The 26,866-nt window shown below is 39.2% G+C and overlaps 1 protein-coding gene across 6 annotated transcripts in view; it reads right to left on the bottom strand.

Moving 5' to 3' along the window:
* The window catches only part of VMP1 (vacuole membrane protein 1), a 68,722-nt gene that overhangs the window by 5,403 nt on the left and 36,453 nt on the right, over window positions 1-26,866 (bottom strand). For all 6 annotated transcript variants that reach the window (XM_040618417.1, XM_040618397.1, XM_040618406.1 and 3 more), the window contains 3 exons: window positions 14,566-14,646; window positions 10,621-10,737; window positions 8,070-8,131 (listed from right to left, as the gene is read on the bottom strand). In XM_040618417.1, coding sequence (XP_040474351.1) covers window positions 8,070-8,131; window positions 10,621-10,737; window positions 14,566-14,646 — 260 coding nt within the window. The remainder of the gene's footprint in view (window positions 1-8,069; window positions 8,132-10,620; window positions 10,738-14,565; window positions 14,647-26,866) is intronic.

The following is a 26,866-nucleotide window of genomic DNA, read 5'->3' as shown; positions in this document are numbered from 1 at the left end:
GTAAATTCAACAAATTCAAGTAAATTTAACAAAATGTACTTGAAAAACAGAAGAGACCAGCTAGAGTTTTATCATAAGATTCAGGAAAAAGTGCTTTGGGTTTATTTTTTTGGAAGGGGGAGGAGAGAATATTAATTTTAGATAGATTTTAGAAACAGTCAACATTAAACACAAACTTTTGTTTTATTGTTTCTGATTCTCCACTACAATTGAATGTTTCACAAGGAACTGAAACTGGAAACAGACTTCCAAAAGATTGCACTAGCCTAAATTCATTAAAATCTGAATATTTCAGTAAAAAACACCGCTTGCATTCTAATACTACAACATAAACAACCATTAAGAATTTTGCTTCATGGAACAAAACACTGTTGAAGCCTGTTTCCAGAAGTCTTACCTAGTATTTGTAATTAAATAGAGGCAGCTTTGATTTTTTTAAGAACCATCATTTCCATCCAAATGAAAAATTATATAGATTTTTTCCCAACAAATAAAACTTCACATCTCTTTGAAGCGCCACACTACAGAGATTCAGCAAAGTTTTTGTAGGATCAGTTTAAAAGTTACACCAACTTCCAGCCTCTGACACTATGACTCCTGAAACTTCTGTTCCAGTTACAGCAAAGCCCTGTTTATTAAAATACACTGTGTAAATTATTAATTTTGCTTTTTAAAGAATGACTGTCAGCAGTTGAACCTCAAATGCATGTCACTAGTCATGAAGGGGGAGGAAAGATTTTGGGGAAACTTCTCTTTTTAACAGACCCTTTGGCACTACAGGCAGGAGTTTTCTCCAACACACGTGGATGAAGCACCAAACCAAAAGGTGGGGGTAAAAAAAGAAAAAGTATTTTCCCTATGCCAGCCAACCAACTGCATTTTTACTACTATTAAAAATACTTCTTGAAAACCATCTAATCATGATATTTGTGCTTTCGAGAGCCATTTTTTTTCATCTTACAAGATCTTTAAGAGTATAGGTTACCCTTGAGTTACTGAAATGTCATAACCATTGCTTTTACAAGTTGTGAACGTTCAGAAATGTTAAATGGTGCAGTACAGTTTCTATCAAATGCTGCATTTTAGTATCATTGTGCTATATTTCGCACACAAAAAAATAAATCTGTTAGTCCATAACCTGGGACATAAAGTTCCCATCTTGTACAAGTGCATGTGTATATTTGCCTACTTTTCCAGAGAGAAGTGTTAGAATGAACAAGCATTTTGAAGGAACACTGAAGCTGCAGTTGTCGACTCACATTTAGGAACATTAATAGGGTGGGTTTTCTACTGTTAATGAAAGTTTCTCATTTGTAAGAGGCCTCCAACAGCAAGTGATGATTAAGCTGCTGATTAACTCTTGGTAGTACTTAAACTCCATTTATTCTGACAGAATTTAAAAATGTAAATAAGAGCTTCAGTGGCATTCAGTTCTGAATTTTATACCCTGTTCAGCAGCTCGTTGAATCAGGAGCAACTGGCATCAGTCCCCCAGTTGCAATGATCAAGAAGCATTAAGTACTACAGGTTTAAAAATATGGAAATCTATGTTATCATGGAAATAATAATGTGAAGGGAAATAAGAACCACGGTCCTTGAAGAGGTGGTGCAAAGAAGCCACCAGCCTCCCAGGCTGAAACACCGAAGCCCTGCTTGGAAAGGTGATGCAATATTGAGTCACAACCCCATTTTATGGATGATCTCTCTAATATCCATGGCTGTTAATTTGGAAAAATCGTTTAACTGTTAACAGGTTTTGTCAGACTCTCTGGCATGCACATTTTGTCCTTGTCCGGACTCCGGGGGCCTGGGGACAAACAGCATCATATATACATTTGCTCAGATTCAGCTATTTGGGCGAGTCCAGCTACAGAAAAACATCCTTTTAGGAAATGCCAGCACTACAATTCCATACAAAGACAACAGCAAAAGAAATTTTGAAACAACAGAAAACCAAACTAGGAGGGAAAGGTCATTGTGTGTTTTGTTAGCACAAGCCTTGCACACATCCAGAACCCTGCTGCCCTGGCGCAAGCATGGCCCGAGGCCAAGGATTACCTCCTTCCACAAAAAAGGAGCAAGTACCACTGAAGAATGTGAAAAACGAAGGAGGAAGAGTGCTGGGCTGCAGCCTCCCCTCCCCGGACCTCCAATTCCTTTTTTATTGATTTATTTAGATCAGACTAGCTATCACAGCTAGGCCAGAGGGCCAAAGCAAAGGCTTCCACCTTCCAAACAATTATGCAAAACACCATTAAATCATCACACCCAACACCCATTCCTCCCACACAGAGTTTCTCTGTATTAGCTTCACATTTCTCCATTCCCCTGTAAGAACACAAGGAAAAGCCACCCCGCAGCTCACAAGCTGTGCGTGTGGCACTTGGCAGGAGGCACCCAACTGGGTTATTTCAGCCACCCCTCTCTCAAAAGAAACTGGAAGTTTTGCTCCGGCACGGTATCAACTTCTTTGGAAATTAGATGTTTTATAAACCACTGAAAAATAGATTCTAAGGGAAATATTTTCACGTGGCTGGACAAGTAGCAAAACTGATTAATCTGCATTCCATGTTTGCTGCCTACACAGAGCACCTTTCTTCCTGCAAGTTATCTGAACCTGCAATGGTTAATTTTTTTCCAGACAGTGATCTAAACAGGCTTAACGGTTAGTATTTTAATGAGCTGTCATTTCCTGTGCTGATAAAGATTCTCACAGTATTTAAACCATCCGTTTCCCTGAGGCTCCGCCAATACCAGGACCCTGCAGTGACTCAGTGGCCCTCGGCCCCCAGCTGATGCTGCAGCAAACCTGGACCCTGGCTGGGAGTCCGGCAGTAAAACCTGGGTTCCCCAAGCCCACAGGGAGCAACCACAGCCTTCGGCTTCTACCACCGGCCTCGGCCTTGGCGAAACTTAGATGTTATCTGCCCTCAGCCTTCTGAAACTGCAGAAAATAAAGCTGGTTCATGGTCAGGACAAACAGAAACGTTTTGGGGGTTAAAAGGCTACTTGGCAGATTCGCTTGCTGTAAGAGATGAAGAAAGAGTATCTTACTTAAAGATTACTAAGCTAAAATTGTTAGATGTTTGACGTCATTTCTACCTGGAGCTACGCTCCAATACCCACGCTAACCAAGCTGGCTGTAAAACTTTCTTTCTTGGGACATTCTGTTATGTTAACATCAATGCTTTCACAAACAGGAATTGCAACATCTCTGAACTGCTGGTTCTTAACTCAATATTGCTCTTTGCATGGCAACTTCTATTTCTGTTGTGAAGATATATTTTTGTACACAATTCAGAAAAAAAAGAAGCAGCTTGTTTGTTCAGAGTTAAGTCCTACAAGCCTTTTGCAAATAAACTCTTCTAATTCTGTTGTGATCCACTGGAAGGTTTTCAACACCAGTTACTCAAGTTTCATCCACATCTGTGTCCCTTTCAAGGCACTAAAGCCTTTTTTGTGCAGAGCTGTTCTATTGTGTACAGGGTGTATTACGAGGGCACAGTCCCACAGGTTTCTGATATACTTGTGGGAGGAGAGCCGTTGATTTATTGTACCAAAAAACGTCAGGTGGATTGGTGTAACCTTCCAGAAGCGCTGCGCTCAAGAGGTTTTTAAGTCATGCTCCGTTAGCCACACTCTCAGCCACTTCAGGTCATGCTTGGTTGTATTCTGCTACACAGGTTTTATTTTAAATATTGATTGGAACCTATTTTTCGAAATATCTTTCAATGAAGACACCAATTTAACAGGATCTGGAGTTCCTGGTTTACATGCCAAGGAAAGGTCCGCCCCACCAGAAGGTGCGGCTGGCACGTGGAGCCTGGGCTTGTCCATGCCACGCTGCCCAGGGCAGAGGGACACCAAGCCCTGGAGATGAGCTGGCAGAGGCCATGCGCTGCGCTCAGACCCTGCTGGAGCCCCCAGACCCAGGCAATCGCATGGCACAACATGAATCAATAAAAGGGGCTTTTCCCAGCCCAGGACAACTGACTTCTGGTGCAGCCCTTTCTCTCATGGTAGCTTCTTGACTTAAAGAAATAACCTAAACCTATATAGTAAATTATTTCGGGGAAAAAAAAATACAACCTTTAAGCAATTTTTCCGGTTACATCAGTCACCATGATTTCATTTGTACTTTTTTTTGAAAGCTCCTTACAAGAATCAACCACGATGAAGTTGTGAAGCAAATAATTATGGCACAATAAATAGCAGCAAACTGGTCTGTCAAGGACATGGTTCAAGTACCTGTTACCAGAAAACTATTTTTCCTTTCAGATGTGCAGTCATTCAAACTGGCCTGCATAGCCGCTAAGCATGGAAATTGTTCCACAAATGCCACCAGGTTAAGAAACCCTCCAGAAGCAGTGGGATTTGGGGGCAGATTTCCAGAGTTCGTTCACCGCATTAACACGACTCACCCACGGAACATGGGTGCTAACAGATTAACTTTGAAAAATCTGTGGAAGTATGCAGATTTTTTACATGCATTTGACCAGCTTCTATTTAAACTTCAAATTAGTTTATTGACTCGGTTAATGAACTGAATAAATTAGTTTCTACTTCTCTTAAAGTCAGCAAGGCATCGTTTGCTACCAGCAGCAGTGCACTAGCATACCTGGTGTATCACATGAGCAGCTCCCAGGGTGCCTGCCTCCCTTCTGAGTAACTTATCACAGCCTCTGTAATTAAGACATTCTGCAGCCTACAGGAGTTTATCATTAACTTAACAATAGTCAGAGGGAATCTCTGTGCCTTAAGGGTGGGATTTGTCCAAAAGGGATGCAGCCCTAAGGCTTGTCACTGAAGTTCAGATGCTTTAGAGGTGAAGGCCACGTGCTGTCTAATGCTATATAAAACATGTTTATGATTTTTTTAGATGTCTGTTGAAGTTCTAAAATTATTAGCTCATTATCACAACATACGAACAGTGTGCTGAACTACAAAAAGGAAAAAAATTAAGATTTTTTTTTTTCTTTCTGAACATTTAACCGGAATTGATGGCAGACAGTTTTGTGGATGGTGTGTGCTTTGAGAACTATTTCTTTAGTAGTTTTCTGGGAATTCTTAATCCACATATCAAACGGGCACTTCCAAGAAAATACAATTGTGCCTAAAAGCAATGTGCTTGGTGTGGCTTCATAAACAATCCTGCAGCTGTAGGTAAAAAAAAACAACTTAAATGGAAAAATTTAAGAGCCAAAATGAAACCCACAACACACATGATAATTAAAACGTTAAATGGGCTAGGTTTGGCCTAAACCCAGCGTCGAAGTGTTTTACAGGGATGATCAGTAAGTTAAATTCTTCTTTGGTGACAGAACACAAGACAAAACTCACACACCATCTCTCCTCACAAAAGCTTCTGGATGTAATACAACCCGAGAGAAAACGTTCTCCTCTCCTGGCATTTTAGACAGCAACAATACAACTTGCAACTATTAACTGGTAGAACAGGTTGATAATTACCAGCCAGTGTGAGCTACCACTGCCTTTGTAATCCTCTTCAGCTTTGATTTCAAGACTCATTCTAACCAGGTTCTTAAACCCATCCATGCCTCCCTGTTCCTCCCAAGGAGACTGCTGCAGCACTGCTGCCCTTCGCCCTGCTGCTGCCACCACCTTAGCTTGCTTTTTTTTTTTTTGTTTTTACTAGCTACCACCGATGCTTTCCAAATTTTTTTGTAAATAGCTTCTTAATTTCCTGCCACATTTAATTTTCTTTGCCTTTTCATTATTCAATTAATATTTAAAGTAAAATAAATAATTTAAAAATATTTAAAATAAAATATAAAAAATAAAGGAGTATTTTATGATTCTTTTGTAATGGAGACCTAGACAAAATTCTAAAATCAAATTACCTTAAATTATATTAAAAAAGCCTGGTTATGGCAGGCTTGGCATGCGATGCCAGCAGCAGCCCAGTAACAGAAGTAAACAAGGTCTGCAGGTGAATCATTTTTGCTTTTTGACTAAGACTCACGTAGTTATCAAGAAATTCTCTCCGGCTTATAAAATCAAATATTCTCAGACTTTATCTCATAACTTAATCTTCTGTCTAGATTTTAGTTATCCTGTATATTAATAGGTTCGTTATTTTAAAGTATTGTGCTTAGACATTTCCTATTGTGTAAGAGCAATATCCCAGACAAAAAAAAAAACCCTCCTAAGTCATTGTGTCAGACAGAATTTGATTAAAACAGTTACTGACCATTAAACAGAGCTATATTTTAATTTAATAAGGGATTTAATGCAAACCATTGTTTAACAAGTTTTATACTCCACTCTAGAAGAAATTGATGAGGTAATGCTAGCAGACAGCTTGAGAAAAGTCAAGGATACCGGGACATTCCAAAAATCTTACTGTCTCCCGAGAACATTTTTTAACTCTGACATCAACCATCTAATAAAATCTGAATCCAGCAGAGGTCTTGTGAATGCATTCAAAGTAATTTGATGCAAAATTATCTCCAAGACAGATGAAGTAGGAAAAAACTACTAGTTTTGGCTCAAAGATTTGTAGGAGAGTAGATCTTTGGAAATATACCTGACCTAGCAGCAGTGCAGATCAAAAGCTAGTAGTAAATTGTTTAGTGGGATTGATACGAAGAAAATCTAACTAACAATGTTTAAAAGTACCCACATTTCTCTTTTTTTTTAAAATAATATTCAAAGCAACAAATTAATTTTGAAGTTTGTTACAAACCAGACACCCAATCAGAAGATCAGGAAGTAATAAAGTCAGGATTTGTTTCATTAGCGAAATGCCCTAGAATGTTTCTTCTGACACTCCTTTTTCTTTATATAGCATTACTACTTCAAGTTTACATATTTTTAACAGGAATTATTTCCGGACATTCCTCCCCTGAAACTGTTCTTGAGGACTTTGGCTTTTTGGATTATATGTGAAAATAATTATTACAGTTTGGATAGCAATGTATCCATCAATTTGCCCTATATAACAAGTGAAAGACCTTGGAAAAGTAGGAACACCTTAGAATTTATTTTACAGATCCACATTAGGTATCTAGTTTTTAAAAAACAAACAAAAAAACAAAAAAGCACAAACCCCACAACAATAAAGCTTTCTATTTAAGACTCTTATTTAAAACTTTAAACCTGTACCCCTGACCTGAATGTGGTCTATGTACTGACAACACGCAGCAGCCTTCCCCTGAAGAACACATTTTTACTTTGAACAATTAAGCATGGCTTCTTGATGAAATCCATATGATCTGGTTGCCTACATGTAAATTAAGTTGCATTCTTGGTTTGCAGTCAAGTAATTTGTGAAACTTCTGCATGGTTAGAGAGGCACTGTTGCGATCTTATTTGCTGGATTACCAGGCAGGAAATGCTGACATTTAATGGATGTTAAAATTACACAGAATTTCAAGACTGAACAGGTAGATATGAAGAAAAAAAATCTAACACTTCATCATCAGTATCCAATCTTCATTCAAACCCACGGAGCCATCATCTAAGTATGTTTTTTCAATTGTCTCCCCCCCTGCTCGCCCCTCAACTGTTAGCTGGGTTTTTGCTTAGTTTTCTTGTTTTAAACTGAGCTTGTAACTTAAAAGATAAAGCTCTACACACCAAATTTTTCTTTCTGACATTTTATGAGATATTTAAATATTTTAAATGTATAAGATAGCTCAAATTACTGAAGATGTTTAATGTCATCTTGGGGAACTGCGTAAATCACAACAGATCTTTCATTTTTGTCATAGGGTCACACTACAACGCTGAAGAAAGTCTATAAAAAACCAGTCTATTTGCAGCTAAAAGTCTAGCAATCTGCATTGGGAGAGCTGTATCATATTTCTGGGTGAAAGTTAACTGTTGGTACCATATACTCGGGCCATCTGACCTTCGGTGCTATTACATTTCTTGAAATACTTGAAGCCTTTGAGGTGAGGAATGAAGTTGCAAATAAGACCTAAATCACGTGTTGGCCAAAGCTTGCACTTTGAAGCAAAACACAATTTTCAGCACATCTAATTTGACTCCTCCAGTATTTTTCCACTTAATAAGCGAAAGTATTACTGCATTAAAGAATTACTCACCCGATTAGGGACACCATCTGCTCCACTATATGTTTGCTGAATGTTATAATAACGAAAAGTTTCTGTAGGAAGGAAAACATCAGTTAGAGAAACATGGGATCAAAAGGGAAGCAGAGACAATGGGGTACGACAGTTCACGTTCCTTTCCAACCAGACAGCTTCTGCAGCAGTCACACATAGTTTTCCCTTCCCTTTTCTTTAAAGGTCTTTATTTTTCAATACTCTCCTCAAAAAAAGGCTGGAGGGAGAAAAGCTGTTTACTTTATTATTCTATTTCCTCATAGATTTCATTTCTTGCAATGTTTTTGTAGCCTGTGTTCCTAACCATTCGCATCCTCCCAGATGCGAATTTTAAGATTCCCAGAAGCTGAATGCCACTTTACTTGGTCAACAATGTTTTAATGGAAAACCAGTCATCACTATGTAGAACAATTCACATCCCCTTACGCAAACGCACGTACTTAAAGATCACAGAAGTGAAAAATAACATATCTTTTACATTATTTAATGTATATGTATTATGTAAATAGAACTATATATGTAAAATTTACATAATGTATCTCCTAGTCCGTGTGGGTGAACAACAAAGTAAGAGCCAGCGGGTACCTGTCTGTTCAAAAAACTTAACTGTCACCATCTCTAATGCAACAGACTATTTAGAACGAAGTAAAATAAATGGCAGAAACTTCTCTAACACAGCTTATGTTGCAGAAAATCCAAATGTCCATCATTTTATCGCTCCCTTCTTTTCTAAAACAAGTTAAAATTTTGTTAAAATAGCCTTTGCTAATTCCACTTTTGTCCTATTTGACAGTTTGTTCCTTTGCAGAGTGAGCCAGACTGGGTGTAGATGCGTACGCACACACACACAGTTCCCACAGTCTCCTTAGATCAATTTAAACATGAGCTAAGGAGAACTGCATTCACCAGTCTGGAAATTGGGAATGTGACTACGACTACACAAAATGATTTTGTGGTCCGGAGGAAGAGGCCAGTTAAAAGCAGTTCCAGGGTGGTCACTGCACCACTCACTCGCTTCCTGTCTAGAGAAAGATTTCATTAAAAGCCTTTTCCATGACTCTTACATTTCCGAAATTCCAAATTGCAGCAAGATCACTACAAAAATCAAAGCTATTGCACAAGAGTATGCTTGAAATCAAGCATCGCAGAAAAAAGCATTCTAATAGCTAAATGTATTACAAAAATAAGATGATTTACCAACTGTACAAGACACTGGGAAATATTTTTTCCACTTACATTTGATCTGAGTGTGGAGCACTATAAATTACATAGCAATCATTCTGCTAGCTAAACAAGACAAATGAAATCATTAAAGGAATATTAAACAATAACTATTCCACTTTTCTGTGTTGCCAGAACAAATTCTAACAGTACACAGACTTAAAAGCAAAAAAAATCAGATAATACAAAATTAAGTGTGGAGAAAAAGTTGTTCTATCACAGTAGATGAAAGAATATTCAGATCTTTTAGTTACTTTCTGTTTCAGGACTGGGGAAAGTGAAAAAAAGTACAAAAGGAGGGGAAATAAAGGGTTGAAGATTGAAATCTTCTGTTCAGGGCAAAAGAAGGATTTTAAAGCAGCTTGATGAGGGTACTACACGAGTAATTTTATACTACTAATAGCTTCTGCTATTTTAATGTAGTAACAGCAAAGATTTCCAAGCAATACTGCTATAGGCATGGCACCAGTCCTATGGAGATGCTAAAAAAACCAAGCCCCAGCTGAAAACATTGGTTCTAATCATTACAAATAAAGCAATGTAGTTCATGATCTAGTACTAACCACCCTGCCACCAGTGAAGAATCGCCAGAGAATCAATACTTCATCTTTCACTGCACAAAATGGTGATGCATTTTCAAAGTGAGACTCAAAAATTTTGAAAGTGAGACTCAGAAAGTTTTGAAAGCAACTGGAGATTCTGATGGCCAAATTCAGAACATTCAGTAAAGCTCTGAGTTAGCAAGAAAAAACTGGCCACATGCTGAAATCTAGCCCGTTCAGGGTAACACAGACACCAAAAATTGCTGACCGTGCTTGGAAGCAACAGACAACATGGCCAGAGCCGTGCCCTCGGCCTGCTTTCTGCAGGGCCTGAAAGGAGCAAGGTTTTCTCTACACACTCAACTGAGATAAAAGGCAGCATTCAAAAGTGCCGCTTCACTGGCGAAGGCTGGTTGCAGCGCTCTTTGAAATGAGTATTTGTTACCAAAAAGTCAAGTTCATTATGAGTACGAAGTCCTTTCAGTCTGGTAAAAACCGTAGGTAAATAACTTGGCTAACCACCAATTTCCTGAGTGGTGTAGGCAGCAAGCTCATTAGTTTGTAGCTATAAATTATTCAGTTGCCTAAGTTTTGAGCCTAAGAAGCCTAGCAGATCCTTTATTGTAAATCCTTTGCACCAAATTAATTTCCATTACTTCAGGTCAGGAAGGGAGACTCCAGAATTCATTAGAGTAACACAGTGTAACAGTCAAAAAACCCCCAAAAAAGTCTTCACCCCAGAGCCCTGAGGGAGCTGTAGTACTTGCCTGGATGTGCATTTTAATTACTGCTTTCCCAATCAAGGTTGCACCAAAGAAGGTCCAGAAGGGAACCAGAAAGTGTCCACATGTTATCCCAGCCAGGTCAAACAGAGGGTTTGGAATCTATGAAGTGCAAGGGAGAGAGAAGCTCAGGAACTGCAGCATTTACCAAGATGAACAGGAACATGACAGACTTTGAAGCTTTGAAAAATGAACATTTTCCCCTTATTCAACTTGATCCAAAACTCTTGTGTCTTAATACTTACAAAAATGTTAATGTCGCACCACATAACTTAAGTCTCTGGGATTCTGCTAGACAGTGTCCCAGACAATTCCATTCTCATGGTCCCTTCCTTACCCCTGGATTTTAAAGAAGCTAACAAAAAGTTTTCCATGTGAAATGCACTGAAACCACAGTAAAGCCGTTTTGAGTGATTTATCAAATTTTCTCACTGACAAGCACATCACTCTTGGAAGCCAGTGTTCAAAATGATCCCCAGTGATTTCCATCTGAGAAAGTACATTAAAAACTGGCATTTACAGTCATATGTATCCAGTTTAAAAGCACTGATTAGATTTTATTAAGCATATGCATTTCATTTAAAATTAAAAGGTTTTTTTATTATTTTTAAGCCATTGGCTTGATGTTTGCTATTGTGATACTATCTGTAAAATATTTTTGAAATTAAACCAAGAAAGTATCCAGATTCCAACCTTTCACACTTAGCATGCAGTACCAGGGCAGACTGTCTGAGTAAACACACGGAGTATGTATAACTCACAGTAGCAGTGTATTACTGGGCTAATATCCTGCAGTATTTGTGTCCTTTTGTTACACAAACAAATAAGAATGTAGATTGCTAAACATCTTAAAAAACAGTAACTTGCAACTGACTGAATGGAAACCTGAAATCTGCGAGAAAGCTTATGAGGGTTATACTTAGCTGTTATAAACTAGCAATTCAAATTTATGAGCACCCACAACACCACCTGCATAGGAAGAAATCTGAAACGGTCTCTAATCATGCCCCGAAACGGTCTCTAAACATGCTCTGCTTCAGCTAAAATGATTCTTTACCTGTGACAGCTGTCTTAGGCATGGGAGGCTAGTAAATTATTTACTTACACCACAGCCAGATAATTTTGCTCTTCTGAGCCAAGTCTGCTCTAGGTCTCAAGTATGGTCTCTGTTGGCTGGTTTAAGGGGTTTTTTTTCCCCTAAGTTCAGAGTACATTTTAACTACTGCATCACTATCACCATAGAGGGAGCAGCACACTTCAGGTAGGGGTAACCGTGGATGTCACCCATACGTTACAGATATCGCAGTACAAAGGTACTCGACAAGTCCACAGCAGGGTCCATCAGCAGGCCAGAGAGGTTTCTCTTTGTTCTTTTTTTTTTTTTTTTTTGAAAAAACACGCACACGCAGTACTGAGAGTTGCCAAGAAAGCCCACAAAGACAGGAGGGCAAATTCTCACAAGTCACAGCAAGGATCTTCCAGGGCTAATTCCTGTTTTATTCCTTCCCCAGAGCTGCCTTTAGGTAGGAAATAAGCTCCAGACAGTAACATGGCTTTCTTATTGCCATTAAACAACATAACATTTGGTTGACTTCACTGGATAAATCTGCACAGTTTTAAATTCAACTTGATTGTACTTTTACTGAGAAGGCACTGCTTGGCACACAGCAGCAACCTGGAGCTTATTCCCACTTCACAAGCAAGCTCCCTAATCATAAAAAATACACTCCACTAAAATACTGTTCAAAATCTGAAAGTACGATCACAATTACAAGGGCAGCAAGTAAAGGAGACACCCTCTAGCATACGGAGAAGCAGCAACAAGCAAGAGAAGCCCTGAAGCCCATGGGGGGACGCACAAATGCAGGAGCACGCACGCGGCACTGCCTTCCTCACCTACAGATGCAACAAACACATCCAGCTGTGGATCCCTGTGCTTTCTCATTGCCTCTGCCATGTTGAACCTCACCCTTTTTACCACTCCTCTGCAGTTGTTCTGTACACACATTTATAAATCCTCAAGTGTACTGTGGTGGACTCGTGATTCTGCATCCCTCCGGCAGCTCAGTTAAGCAGAGGGAAGCTGGAGCGCAGAGCACGGTGAAGAACAGCACAGTAAGTAGGTAAGAAGTTAAACAAATGTTTCTAAGCAGGAATTACCAAGACTTTACACATCACCTCTTGTGTTTACCAACTCCTTCCTCATGTTCTCCATTTACCCACGCTTCACCTTGTCCAGCAACCCCAGTAACTCATCCCTGCCATCTACAAACTGCTTGGATTGCACAAGGCAGAGAGAACAGCCCATGCAGCGATGGCTCACAAGATGGTGACTAGAGAGTAATGAGTCAGAGGCAGCGAAGGAGCAGCCTAAGAGCTTACTAGAAAGATTTAAAGAACAGCTTGTACCTACGTCTCCACTCTGAACATTAAGACAGTTCACAAAATTAGTAAACAGAAGTTGTATGTCAGCAACTATAATCGGATTAATTCTTTCCAGCTAACACAAGTTACTTACATTTGAGAAAATAGTTAGCACGGTCGTCTCTACAATTTAGGAAACTAGAAGAGATGCTAGACAAGGGTGGAATTAATACCTCATCAGCTGAGCAGCTGGCTAATGGCCGTGGGTATTCCGGAAGAATGGAATCATAGGGGACCTACACTTCCCCTCTTCACTGTAATCGCATTTCTGTGCATCACAGCCCACTTCTTGTGTGTGGGATGGAAGAGTAAGGCACACCATTCTGACCAGTTCTTATTAAGCTTCCAGCAAGACATCTAAACCTCAAATGGTCCCATATTTTTCTAAGCTAAAACAACAGTATTATCCTACTTAAATCCTAAAATACCATCAGTGGAGATGCTTGTATCACCTCTTACTTAGAGAGAAAAAAAGCCACTTTTTTTCTCTCTAAGTAAGAAAGATACAAGAAAAAAAAAAGTTTGAAGTTCATACAGCCATGACTCAAACTTGCTTCCTCATTCTCTCTCTCTGGTTCCTAATGACCCAAAGATATCGCCTGATCAGACTTAGAACAATTAATATCGATGGATACCCTAATGAGGATTTATGCAGGTAGTTTTCCGCTCTTCAGTCTACGTATACCTTTGAATTTGAAGATGTCAAGCACTGTAAGCTACAGTACATAAACACATAAAGAAATTATAATACAGTTCCAGCAGAACCTATAGGTAGTAACACAGCTCTTGGTGTATCTTGCCAGCTAATAATCTGGGCTGGGAAGGTCTCAACAGGGTAACTGTCAGCAGGCATAAGATCTGATCTGCCAAATATCCACTATGGCAGCGCAGTGAGCAGCAGTGTGCCTGTGCCTCCGTTAGAGAAGACACGGCCTCAACATCAAATGCAGGGAGCATCCCCGGTCTGAAATGGAAACATAGAAACTTCTTGAATTTTAAGAATGTCTTAGTTCTGTCTCTTGTAAGTCCTCCTCACTGCAACAGGCCTTTTGCATCTTTAGTAAACTGACCTGTTTTTATGGGGTTTCACCACACTACAAAATGAATCGCTTTATCTTTTTAAAAAATGGGATCCCTTCCCACACCATTCTGTTCTGATTGATTAAAAAGGAAACAGCACTATCCCAAACTCATTATCTTCCAAGGAGAACTAGTGTCAAGAAGCCCAGCGGTGAAGCTGAAGGAAGCGATCATGACTGTTGGCTGTGCTTTTATACAGAATTCGACGTGTTTGGTACTAATCTAGGACTGGAGTTTCTCCATGCTATTGCACTTGCCAGTCCCACGGCCATCCTGTTTCTCTAAGCACCACAGAGAACACAGAAAGAGCTAACAGGGCACAAAGATGCAAATAAAGTCAAATAAAACCGAGTCACAATTCACAGCGTTAATTTCACTGCAATACATCTGATCTGCAATTTGTGATGATAAACCAAACGAACTTACTGAAGCACAGGCCAAAATGCCGAAGAACCCAACCTTCTGCACCAGGTTCTGGACAGCCAGTTTAGCCCGGGAAGCAAAATCCTGCCAACAAGAAAATGAAGCATTAATGAGGCAAAAGTCAAAATTACCCAAAAAACCCTCAAAGAGGTCTTTTCTAACCTAAATGACTCTATGGTTCTTTGTATGTGATTTCAATGTCCTCCATACTTTGGGATTTTCTAACTGGCAATGGGAGATTTTTTAAAACAAAAAAAGCCAGTTTCAAACTCTGGGCTTAGAGGGAAGGCAGAGAAATTCACAATGCTCAGCATGAAAATCTGACCACCCACATGTATTGAGTTTTGTTTTTCAAAACTCTGCAAGTGGCACTTAGTTCACACTACTATGGAAACAGGTTTTCTAGTATTTATTTCCCTTCTCTTTGAAATGCCAGTGCTGCTTGTACCTTATTCCTTAAACAAGCAAAGGGAATCAATTCCTGCAATACCACTTACAGGGTTAAAAAGGTACTTTCTCAAAACACAAGAACAGGATATAATGGGATATAATATCCTATATATTATATTATATATATAATTATATAAAAACATATATATTATATAATACTATATGGATATAATACCCTTAGATATTTTCTCTCAAACCCAGGATCTTAATCAAAATAGCTAATTCCAGCTATTTTCTACAACAGACCTGTAAAATTCATTAAATCTATAGAGCTGAATCTAAAATACTTTCAAAGCAAATGTGGCAGACCATATGACACCTTAGCTGTTCTTTACAAGGCCATGCTAAGAACATGCTGCCTACTTTTATTTTGTGACCATAAAACTTTCAAACAAACTTGTGACAAACTCCTGAGTCTCAAAGTTTACCAAATACACAGTAAATATTTTAAAAAGGAAAAATAAGGATTCTCACAAGCAGTTTTATTTGAATGTGAGAAGTGAATTTACATGAGAATAAAATTCTTTTGAAGCAGACCCGTCAAAGTTACACACAGGGTCAGTATTACCGATCCAGGCTTGGCAACAGTAGTTGCCTGACTACTTTGAAAGCTGACTATCTTTGGTAATAGCAAACTTTGAAAAGGGATTATAAATTATTTTTACAAACCCTACAGTTAAGCAATAAAAAGCTGATTTTTCCACTAGCAATGTAATATTCACCGATTTACATTTTGTACAAAACTATCAGATAAATTTCTCAAGGGAATGGCTTGAATCATTAATGACATTCTAAATTCCACACTATTGCAGTGTAGAATTTAGAATGTCATTAATTATTAAAGCAACTACAAGATAATCCAGAAAAATTAAATGTATGCCATTGTATCTTTGTTACAATTCTCTTGAAGCCTTCAATACTATACACCAACACAAGTAAACTACAACTACTTGACAATGTTCTTGCATATTATTTAAATTCTGAACTACAGAACTGACATAACTTTCTATGCTGGATGACTAATAAAAAAAAACTGTGCTAAGGCCATTTACTATCTTTTTACACGCCTTTTTCAAGTAGCAATTTTTCTCCATTACAGTGCCTTAAAATTAGTTAAATTCTCAAATTAAAAAAACCCACCAATTCTTATTGAAACCAGAGTAATGTTATTTATTATACTGCATGTTTGAGAAAATAACCCAAATTAATACGAATGTTTCAACTTAAAAAAAAATGCCAAATGAATGAGATTTCCTACATCCTACAGTGGGACACAGGAGAATATAAAAAAAACTTTAGAATATTCTATAAGGGGAGAATTTGCTAACTTTCATCAGGAGTAACACCTTGGGATCATGCGTGTCCTACTGCAAAATGGAACAGATGAAATATTTACTCTCTGTTGAAAACTCATTCCTGATATTTTTCTGTTTAACTTCTGGGATACATACGGCAAGCGTGAGTGATTCAAACCCACTCCCAGCGAGGCTGATACCAAACACTTGAGCTTGTGTTAGCAGAAACAGGGCTAGAACATGCCTACATCCCAAGTAAAGTAAATTTTTTCAAGTTTTTCTGTTAAAAAGAGTGCATTTTGACACAAATTGTTATAAATAACAAAACATGATCATTTACCAGTGAACCAAGTCCAAAAATCTTGCAACATCAAGGGCAGTTCCTTCTCAAACTAAAATTCCCTCACGAGTATTTCCAAGTTATTAAGCAAAACTGAAACAAGGTAATACAGGATCCCTAAGAGGGTCAGCACTAAAATACTCCTCCAGTCCCACTGAGGATTTAGGACACGCAATGAAAAGGACACAACACTCCTCTGCCGACTGTGACCACACAGCTATCAGCACAGGAAATAAAACTCCCACTAAGGAGACAACAGGTATCCCGATTCCTTAACCAAGTACAGAAGTACAAATATGTCTTCAGAATTTCTCTACAAATTCATTTGAAGTGCAAAAGTGTGCTAACACAGTAACACTGTCCTTTCAGCAAGAGATTTTGTGCTTTGAAAAGGTGAACTGAAAAAGCAGTGCCTTAAGTAGGCATTTCATAAGATGTCTCGCCCTGTGCTCTATAACAAAGCTGAATGTGACCATGGTATTTTCAGTTCCTATTTTATTCACCATTTCACAATGCTCATGGGGTTAGAACAATATTTTCACTTTTATAAGGCAATAAAGATTTTTTTCACAGCTCTATAAATCTCATTGTAAAGGATCTTTAAAATAAAACACTACAATCCAATTATTCAAAATAGATCCATGATGTATTTCAGTGGAAATTGTTCCTACCCCAATTTTAACATATTTACTCATTATCTTAGACTGCAGTGCTAATACACTGTTGTATTAATTTTCACAAGCTGGCATTGGAAACAAACTCTAACAAGTGACCTATAAACTAATGCTTGCAGCACAGCTGGTTTAATAAAATATATTATAATTACATATAGATTGACTGTATTAACCTAGTATAAGCACATTGCACCATTTTTCATCAAATTTCTTAAAAATAAACAGCTTTCCTCACCCACATTTCCAGACTGCTGCAAAATGCAAGGCTGCTTTCAAACTAATTTTTTCACTCCAGCTAAAAACATATAATTTTTGTTATAAAACCAATGATGAAAGTGTTGAAAAAGTGTAACAAGTCTGTCCCTCAAAAAAAACCCAAACCCAAACTAATTTTGGGGCAATTTTTCTCACCTTATTAATTCATAACTTTTTTTTAATAAAAAATATTTTTACTCAGTTTCTCCTTTCAAGTTTTTTTACATTCATTGTCTATTACAAAGTACTCTATGGAAAGCACAGCCATAGTTCTAAAAATTTCAGTCAAGAACTTCTAGTTTGTCTTCCTTTTTCAAGTTTTCTAAATAAGCTAAGAGATAAGGATCTTTTTTCCTATTTTCTATGACCTAACAATCATAGCTACAAATTATCTGCATGGTAATATACACATCAGGGCTGCAACAAAACTACATATTTGCAGTCACAACATTTACTTTAATGAAAACAAGCTCAGAAATACTTGTTTAGTTGCTTCCTTAAATCTTGTTTGTCAAATCTTTGCGACATCTGCAATAATAATAAAAAAAAACCCTTAAGAGTTTCATTTCTCAGAGAACACAATCATCAGTTTCACAACTTTTACCTATTTCACAATATAATTTTTCTGTTATAAAGCCTGCGCAGGGAACAATCTTTTCTCTGCTTTTTTAAGCATTTGAAATAGAAGCAAAACAATTTTCATAAATCAACTGATTTAACTAAAATAAAGTAAAATAAAAAGACATAAAAGTTCAGCTACTTACAGGCAAAACATTTTCCCCCCAAATTAAAGTATCTAGACAGGATCCGACTCTCAGCTAATATGATTCATTCTCTATAACATTTCAGGATCCTTTAGTTCACTATGTCCCTTTCAAAGATGATTTGGGTGGTTTTTTTTTTTGGTTTGGAAATAGATTTCCTGTGACTGCTACAATACAGGCAAAGGAAGGTTAAATGATTAAACATTACTTCATTGGGTTAATCATCGGATCTTAAGAACTGGAATAGAAATAAGAGGCATAAAAAGGTCAGTGGCAAAATACTGATTCACACGTCTCAGCTGGTGGCTTGAAGAAATTCGTTTCATATCTGCCTTCAGTAAACGGACATTTTATTGGTACCAGCATTTCATTTTTACATGTTGGCAAAGCAAAAAACCCTCCCAATCTTCCAAATATAAAGGGAGAGTAATGAGAAATTACAAGTTTTGCTGCTCAGTAAGATTTAGCCCAACGTTCCTCCTTTCAATATGCACTATGGTGCAGTTTTGAGTGTAACTTAACATGGACCATTTGCCCCCAGGAAAAAGCCCTCCTTCTAGAAAGAGCGAACGGACAATCTTAACTACTAGGTTTCATCCCACCCCCCCGTTTATTTTGTTTCCATTTATAATTAAATCTATTTCTTCTTTCTCCCTTCATTGTCAAGCACACTGCACAAGCTCTTCTGTACTCGAATGAAGAATTCTCGAGAAAACTCGAACCTCACCAGATTTAGTTAACAAGCTCGAGAGCAAAAAAATGTCAAATACCCATTTTTACTCTTTCCCCTCTGTAACACTGCTTTATTATCAGAAAAAGAGAACGGGCACAATTTATTGTGTGCACCAGAACTGCAAAGCCTCTTTTCTTCTTAGTCTCAAAGAAGGGAGTCGATGGATCCATCGCAAGTACCCAGCCGATGGTTACCAAGGAACTCTGAATAATCAGCCTTGGATTGAATCCCATCGTCCTCACAGAAACAACCCCAAGGACTTTGACAGAAGGTATTTGCTTGAAAGACTGCACAGATGGGCATATAACGATTATGTAACGTAATGGTTTATTTTCTACCATGAAGTTGCTATCAGTTTTTAGGAGCATCAAGCAAGCTATGACTGCCTATCACAACTCAACTCTTCCTCGCACGCAGCAGCGATGATAGCCATCAATCTCTGAAAGATACGATTCGGAGTTTGAATGATTCAAGGCCCGGAAATACTCCTATCACAATTCTTCTTCCTGCTGTAATTACCTTAGCACTTTACCAATATATGGGCAATATTGGTATATTGGTGGATATAGCACAGAGAGGAAGGCCGGTAGAGAAGAGAAGGAATCTATGAGACGAAATTCTATCCTAAGCTCAGAGCACATGCACTCCCTGCTAGCAAGAACAGCCAGTGCCTTGATGTAGGATCAGGTGGAAGTCAGTGACGGAGTATTAATGCAATTGCTCAAGCAGGATATTAATCACCTGGCAGATGGTAGCTTTAAGAAATTCAAAATAAATTTCTGGAAGGTTTGGGAAGGGTTATACAGCATTTCTTACTCTTAACAAAAACCAGGATCGTGAATGAATGTTTACAAAAATACAGAGGCATAACCAGAGATCTCAATGGAACGTGCTGCACCTTGATGGTCCTCTACAAGCAAGTAGAATACCGAGGTTGCTGTGGAGACAGATATTCATCCGAGTGCCAGCAGACTCTCCTGATGCAAGTGTGTAACTTGACTGTGAGGAAGCAGTGGACAATCCTTCAAGATTCAAATATGATTTCTACAATTCCTGTAATACATTCTTACTAGAAAGTCTAATTATCCAAATAATAATCTGAAGAGAACTTTTTTCCCCAAGGATTGAAGATGATGTATGAAGCTACTGCCTCAGATTATTAAAATTATAAATTCCTTAACATTTAAAAAGCTGCCTACAAAGACAGTGCTCCTTTTTATGTAAAAATCTGAGTTATGTTAAAAATGAGCTGCACAATATTTTGTTTCTTCTGGCTTTCTATTACAGCACAATGGAATCAAACACAACTTATGGGAGAATGACCACTTGTGGTTAGGCAATGAACTCTAGAATTTCAGAGGACTGGGAAGAATTATTAACTCATTGAAATAACGTATTAACTGCAGAAGAGCAGTTTTAAAGAAGTCAGAGAGCTACCTACAGGCTGAGAGGTTACAACATACCTCCAACGCTCAGAGAGCAGATCAGCAATGACGTTTAACAATCAACACAGTAACCCGGGGTTAAGATGAGGAGAACAGAGATCAAGATAGAGCCGATAGTCACTGCCTATCACTGCGAGTAGTTCATTACTCAGTGACCAAAGAAACCATTTCATACCTCTCCTGCAAGACATCAAAGGTAACAGATCTCATGAGTAAGGTTCCAGTAAGTTGCAAGCAGAAATATTTTGACAGTGGTTCATGGTGGTACTGATCTCCCACTCCATCAGCTGCGGTGACTCTCAACATCACAACGCCAATGGAAAGGGCTGTGGATCTCTGTTCTAGCTTTTTCAAAAATCCTTCCAGCTTAACACAAACAAGAGGCAAACTAAAAGGGGATATTTCCAGCTTGATGCCTGGGTAGAAGAGGGTGTGTGAGGTACGGTTTAAACTGACTTATCACTTGAAACTCCGGGAAAGAAAGGCCCTTGTCTTGGAAACCGAGCTGTCAAAAGTCAAAGCTAAAAGAGGTTTTCAAGGATTGCTGAAAGCAGCTAAGGGAAGGTGGCAGATCTAAGCAAGTAACGAAGTTTGATAAAAAGTATTTACATACAATAAGCACAGGACAGGCATTCCAGATTAAGAGGACTGGCTAAAATTCTAAGCTGGAGAGGGAGGTAAATTTCACTTCACAAGACCTCTGGGTGTTCTGAGACACTAAATACTGGAAAAGGAACAGGGTAATCATATGGGAAAGTGACAAGCGGTCCACATTGACAATAAAAACACAGTTTTAAAAAGTACAATATGAAGACGACTGAACAGCAGTGAAACAAGGCCCTTGACTTCGCAGGCTTTACCAAAGAACTGTGGAAAGACAAGAGAGCAGTACCTACAAAACCTTATTAAACAGATCGCGTCAGAGATCCGAGGACTTCAAGCTAGTAAGATTTCAAACCATTATTCAGAATATTTGTAGGCAAAGATGAACATACAGTAGGTACTACATACCAATCCCAAGTCAACAAGAAATCAAATACACAGGTGAATTCTTCTACTAGCCTTTCCTAGGGCAAGAATACTGAATATAGATTGTTAAAGGACTGCACAGATTTATTTCCACATCTGTTTGTGCTCAAATTCTTGAGGCTGGCTGCATGTTAAGGGGTGACGCTGCAATCCACAAAGATAATTGGAAAGATGCTCATCTGTGGGACTTTGTAAACTCAGACATATGAGTAACTACAACTAGTTCTTGTGCCAGAAAAACTGAAGTTTTTCCATAGAAAATACAGTTAAACCTATTGTCCTCATAATCAGATTTTAAAACCACTGTTAGAAGACAAAGACTTACAAAGCCATAGATGGAGCCGTGTGCAGAGCTGAACCTTTTGCAAGCTGTATGTGAGCAGAGCCTAACAGAATGCAGCATTCGTTCCCACAGCAAGCTTTGCTTTCCTGGTCATTTTATTTGAACCCGTTGTGGAGCAAAAGTGTGAAACTCCCAATTCATTATACGTAAGTAAGACCTCCCGTTAACACGAGCAGGATTTCAGTCAACCAGCTCCAGATTAAACTATTAGCATTAGGAACTTGTAGGCATTTCCTTAATTTCATTAACTAACTGTAAATGGAAGAACATTTAACTTCCCTCACTTCTCACTCTCCCCTAGACCTTGGGGGAAGCAACAGCAAATGCTTTTTCATAATAAACTCTATCCCAGGTGCTTTAGTTTCAAGATTTTAGACTCTTACAATCCAGCACCATGCACAAGTTTGGAAACGACGTACCAAACTGAACACAGATTACAGATCTCAATGACTTAGTAAGCACTCTCAATGCCAGCATTTTCCACAACTAGAACTGAAACTCTCAGACTTTAACATAAGAAGTCCTTTTGCTTCACACTGTAAGAAATTTTGTAAAGAATAAGACACAATTAAAGGAAACCGTCTGAAGGAAGAGGAAGGAGCACGTCCTTTCAGTCTTATCAGATCTGTCCTGTACAGCAGTAGCCCTTTCAGCCACATCCCCTGCCATCTCTGCTCCTCAGTTCACGCCTGTGCAGTAGCATGAAGCAACATGTCCCCTTGACACTTTGCAATTCCACAGTGGTGCATGAAAATGTGAAATAAAACGTATTATTTCTTTGCTTGCTAAAGAACTACTTTCTCTTCACTTCTCGTTGGAGATCTGGCAGTGAGCAGATCCTGCAATCTATTTCATGGAAGCGAGCCGTCAGTTTGGCATGTCAGGGAAGCAGCAAGGCCGTTAGGACAGTCCAGCTTGGAAGAGATAACCCAGAGGGGCTGTGCAGCCTCCGGTCTTGGAGGGCTTCAAGACCACACTTGACAATGCCCCGAGGACCTGAGCTGATCTCACAGATGACACTGCTCTGAACAAAACAGCTGTGACTAGAAACTGCTTCAGGTCCCTGTCCAGATGAATTTTTCTGTGATTCCATAAGGAGATACTAGCAGCCACCTACAGAGAGAAGAATGAAGTAAAGCAACAACCTGTCCCTCTGGTTCCCATTGACCTCCACAGCTTTTGCTTCTACAGTTGAACGTGTGCACTGGTATTGCCTCCACTGGTGTGCCGGCTGCCTGAAATACCACTGCAGCTGCACGGTGGAGTGCTCATTTATCTCAAAGCTACAACTGCAATTAGTTATTGTGTGTGGCCACAGGGCTGCCCATCTAGTTATGTTGGCGTGACGAGCAATGCCAGGACATTGTCAGTTTCTTTTAATCCATTACAAATTATCAAGTTCTATTTTTGGGTGGTTTAAGAGCCAGACGTTACAAGGAAGGGCTCATGCTTGCTGGAACGAAGCAAGTTACTGCTTTGCTTTAGCTACTATCATCGAGAAAGGAAGGAATTTCTGATAACCAGACAAGTAGACTGACCCTTATCAATCTCTGACAAATCAGAGCCAAAATCACCAGCACTGAAAAAAGAATACACTGTCCCTCCACAAAGAACTTAGAAATAAATTCAGGAAGAAAACCCACGCACAGAAAAATCACTTGTAGGATAAAAGTGAACAACTTCTAACACAGCTGACAAATCCTTTTGCACACACAAGGCTTCCTACTCAGCCTAGCCAGCAGATGTGCAGCGCTAAGCATACCTCTCGCTTGTTCTCCCTCGGAAGTAGCAGAGGTTCCCAGACAGCTTAGAGAAGTGGTCTGCATACCAGACTCTTGTACAACACAGATATTTAAACAGTGTCTGGAGCAGAGGCAAAAAAAAAAAAGTAGCCATTTTCTTGATTACGATACCATAATTAATTTCTATCAGTTATTGAAGGCTGCCCCCGAAAAAATATTTTTGAAGCGGTTTATCTGATCCAAACTTTTGATCTTTTATTGGTCTTTCTCAGAATAGCGGGAAGTGAAATCCCAAGTATTTAGGACCAAGTTTTTCCCTTAGAAACTTGCATTGAGCATTCCCAACACACATAGAACATGCAAATCCAATGGCAGAGTTCGACTAAGTGCTGCTCCACATCGATGGTGCAAATGCAGCTTGCAAGATTTCCAGTAAACGTGGCGGCATCCTTTCTGAAAAGGCTACTTTCTGTTGTAAAGTTCGAGATTTGTTACTGAAAAAATTCATCTGAGCTAGTATCCTAATATTGAGCAAAAATATTGCAAAGTAATCCAGATTTTTCCAGTGGCTAATTTCTGATGTACATGCTTACTTGCTAAACATTAAAATGACAGAGGGCCAAGTAAAGGAGTTTTAGGGAATAGATCTTATCACAAAGAGCCGTTCAACACAGAATGTGAAAAAGTCATCTCTCTTACCATTAGCAAATGCAATGTAATGCTCATTGCTGTTTTTTCCTTATCTGTAAGCAGGTGTGCAAATGAATAGAACAATGCAGGCACAAGACTGCCCTATTCTCTTGCCAGTGTCCAAAGAAATCCAGCAAGGAGGTGGCTTACACAGTTGTTACTCATAGCTCCTATTGTCCATCCTCTGCCTGTATTAACTCTTTGCTACCCCTGCTCTCAGGAAGGCTTCTATAAGGAGTTCCCTTATCTAAAGCTTTCACTGACTCGTTCCAAAGCTTATTTCAACTCAGGAATTTTGGAGAACAATTTAAAACTAAGCTGTTCCTTAGTATATTCACTGCTTCACACACCCTCTGTGGAAAAAAACCCACCACATGTCACTGTCAGTTCACTGTCAGTCTGCCATCTTACTATCAAGCATTCACAGCAAGTTTCTAAAGCAAAGCTTCAAGGTTTGATTAGTTTTGGATTTCCATTTAATTAATTAAAAGAGGTAAGATACCTCCCCTACATCTATTAACAAAGCCAGGCAATCAAACTTCAGGAATGCAGTGGGTGAAGACAAGCCTCCTGGTGGCCACCCATCAGTCAGCTCAGACCAAACACCAGCAATCTCCTCCTTGTACCGCACAACTGATCCAGTGAGGAAGCTGAAGAGGGAAGGGGGTGACTGGAAGACTGAGCAAGAGAAATTACAAATGGAATCGGATGTTGGGTTTAAACAAGTTATTTCTGGGAAAGAAGAAAAAAAAGAAAGTAAAGCTGTTCCAGTTATTGTATGTGACTCTGCCACTTCCATTTTTATGATAACTGCTTTATAAAACCCTGCCTGTGGTCTGCTGGAACTTCTTATTTCTTGTCCCAAATACCCTGAAAACCTTTGGATTAAACAAGCCAGCAGCCAGGGAATCCTTTTCAAGCAGGAACTTATCAGATACTAGCTGTTAATTTAATCACAGGAGAGATCCATTTTTAATTTGGCCACCTTCTTTTAAACTGCTAATTAAGTAACATTTTGCTTATTAGTTGAACCTAATCATTCCATTTGAGTGAAGTCACAGTGTCATGTCAGAACACAGTGCTGGGTTCTCGAGTAACCATGGCTGGGTGTGGTAGCGTACTTTGTTCTGCTTCTGCAAAGAGAAACCCCACATGAAGATGCAGAAAAGCAACCCAGCTCAAGGCAGCAGACCCTTCAGAAAGGCTGGAAAGATGGATTTAACACCTATCTAACTGTCACTATTGCAAGAGTTCACCAGTTTAACTCCTTGCAGACAAGAAGGCGACTCTCAGAGCAGGAAGTTGTTCGGTGGAACTCCTGACGCAATGCAAACCCGAGCAGTTGCAGCTTAGCTTAATACAAACCCTCTTGAGTCCACGTTGACAAATTCTTTAACAAGCCCTGTGGTTACAGGGAAGCTGGTTTCAGTCTGAGTCACTCCAGTTCAAACAGTTTACTGGAAATGGAGGGGAGGGGGAATTTTCAGAGAAGTCATGTGATGGCCAGACAAACCACAACCAGTAAAGGTTCAGTGGAGTCAAAAACAGGTCCCAGCAACAACTGACAGTCAGTGTGCAGATGGCACTCGATCATTTACAAACCAGTCCTGCTGCACCTCAGCATTTAGATCGATTTAACCCTTTTTCAAGCTTATACTGCTTCAGAGGGAGGGCACAGTTTGGAATATAAACAAACAGCCCTGGCAGATAGTAACATAGGCAACTAGCAAATATTTTTACATGGAAATTTGGCTGCAGCAACGCTGCACAGAAGCAAAGCCCGATGTGTAAATCATTAGTTCTTAAGAATATGCCACTTAATGAATCCAAACACTTAGAGCCATTAACGATTAGATACACAGCAAAGATATTAGTACTTTCTCCTCTTAGCAAGCAGTACCATGCTACAGCAAGGGCCCACGCATTATGCATTATCACAAAGTACCTTGAGGGAAGCTGGCATTAAAAGCTTCATTTTCACCAGAAACCCCCATCAGCTTTAAGTGTTTCCCCATGACAGCGACAAGATGAGAATGCTTAACAACCAGCAACTATTAAACGGGCAAAAGAGAGTCCCTGCACACGTGTGTGTAGACATGAAACTGTACAAAAGTATGCCTGCACCGTATTATTACCAATGTGCTGCCCCAGCACTAAGTAGTAGATTCACTTCCCCTAATTGAGAGGTTGGTTTGCACGGCGGCACTGGAGATACTCCCAGTGGCTAAATGGGGAGCTCTGATAAAAAAACCCCACAACTCCTTTGCTCTGGAATTCGTCTGGAAGAGAATTAACAGCAACTGAGGTACCATTTCAAATATTCATAATTTTTAAATACTGCCTTAACAAATCAGACCCAGTTGCTCTGTTCCTATAGTGTGCTGGGCTCTGCATTGTGTGGAGCTCCGAGGGGAAAATGAGAAAGAGCGCCCTGCTTGTAAACCACACTCCTCCTCCAGGGCAAAGTCACTCAATTTTAACAAGAGCAGCCACAAGGCAAGAGAAACTCAGACACTCCCATAATGTAACTGGGACTAACTGGTG

The sequence above is a fragment of the Falco naumanni genome, chromosome 1, assembly GCF_017639655.2.
Source record: "Falco naumanni isolate bFalNau1 chromosome 1, bFalNau1.pat, whole genome shotgun sequence".
Taxonomy (NCBI): domain Eukaryota; kingdom Metazoa; phylum Chordata; class Aves; order Falconiformes; family Falconidae; genus Falco; species Falco naumanni.
The sequence above is the reverse complement of the archived record's forward strand: the minus strand, read 5'-3'. Positions and strand labels throughout refer to the sequence as shown.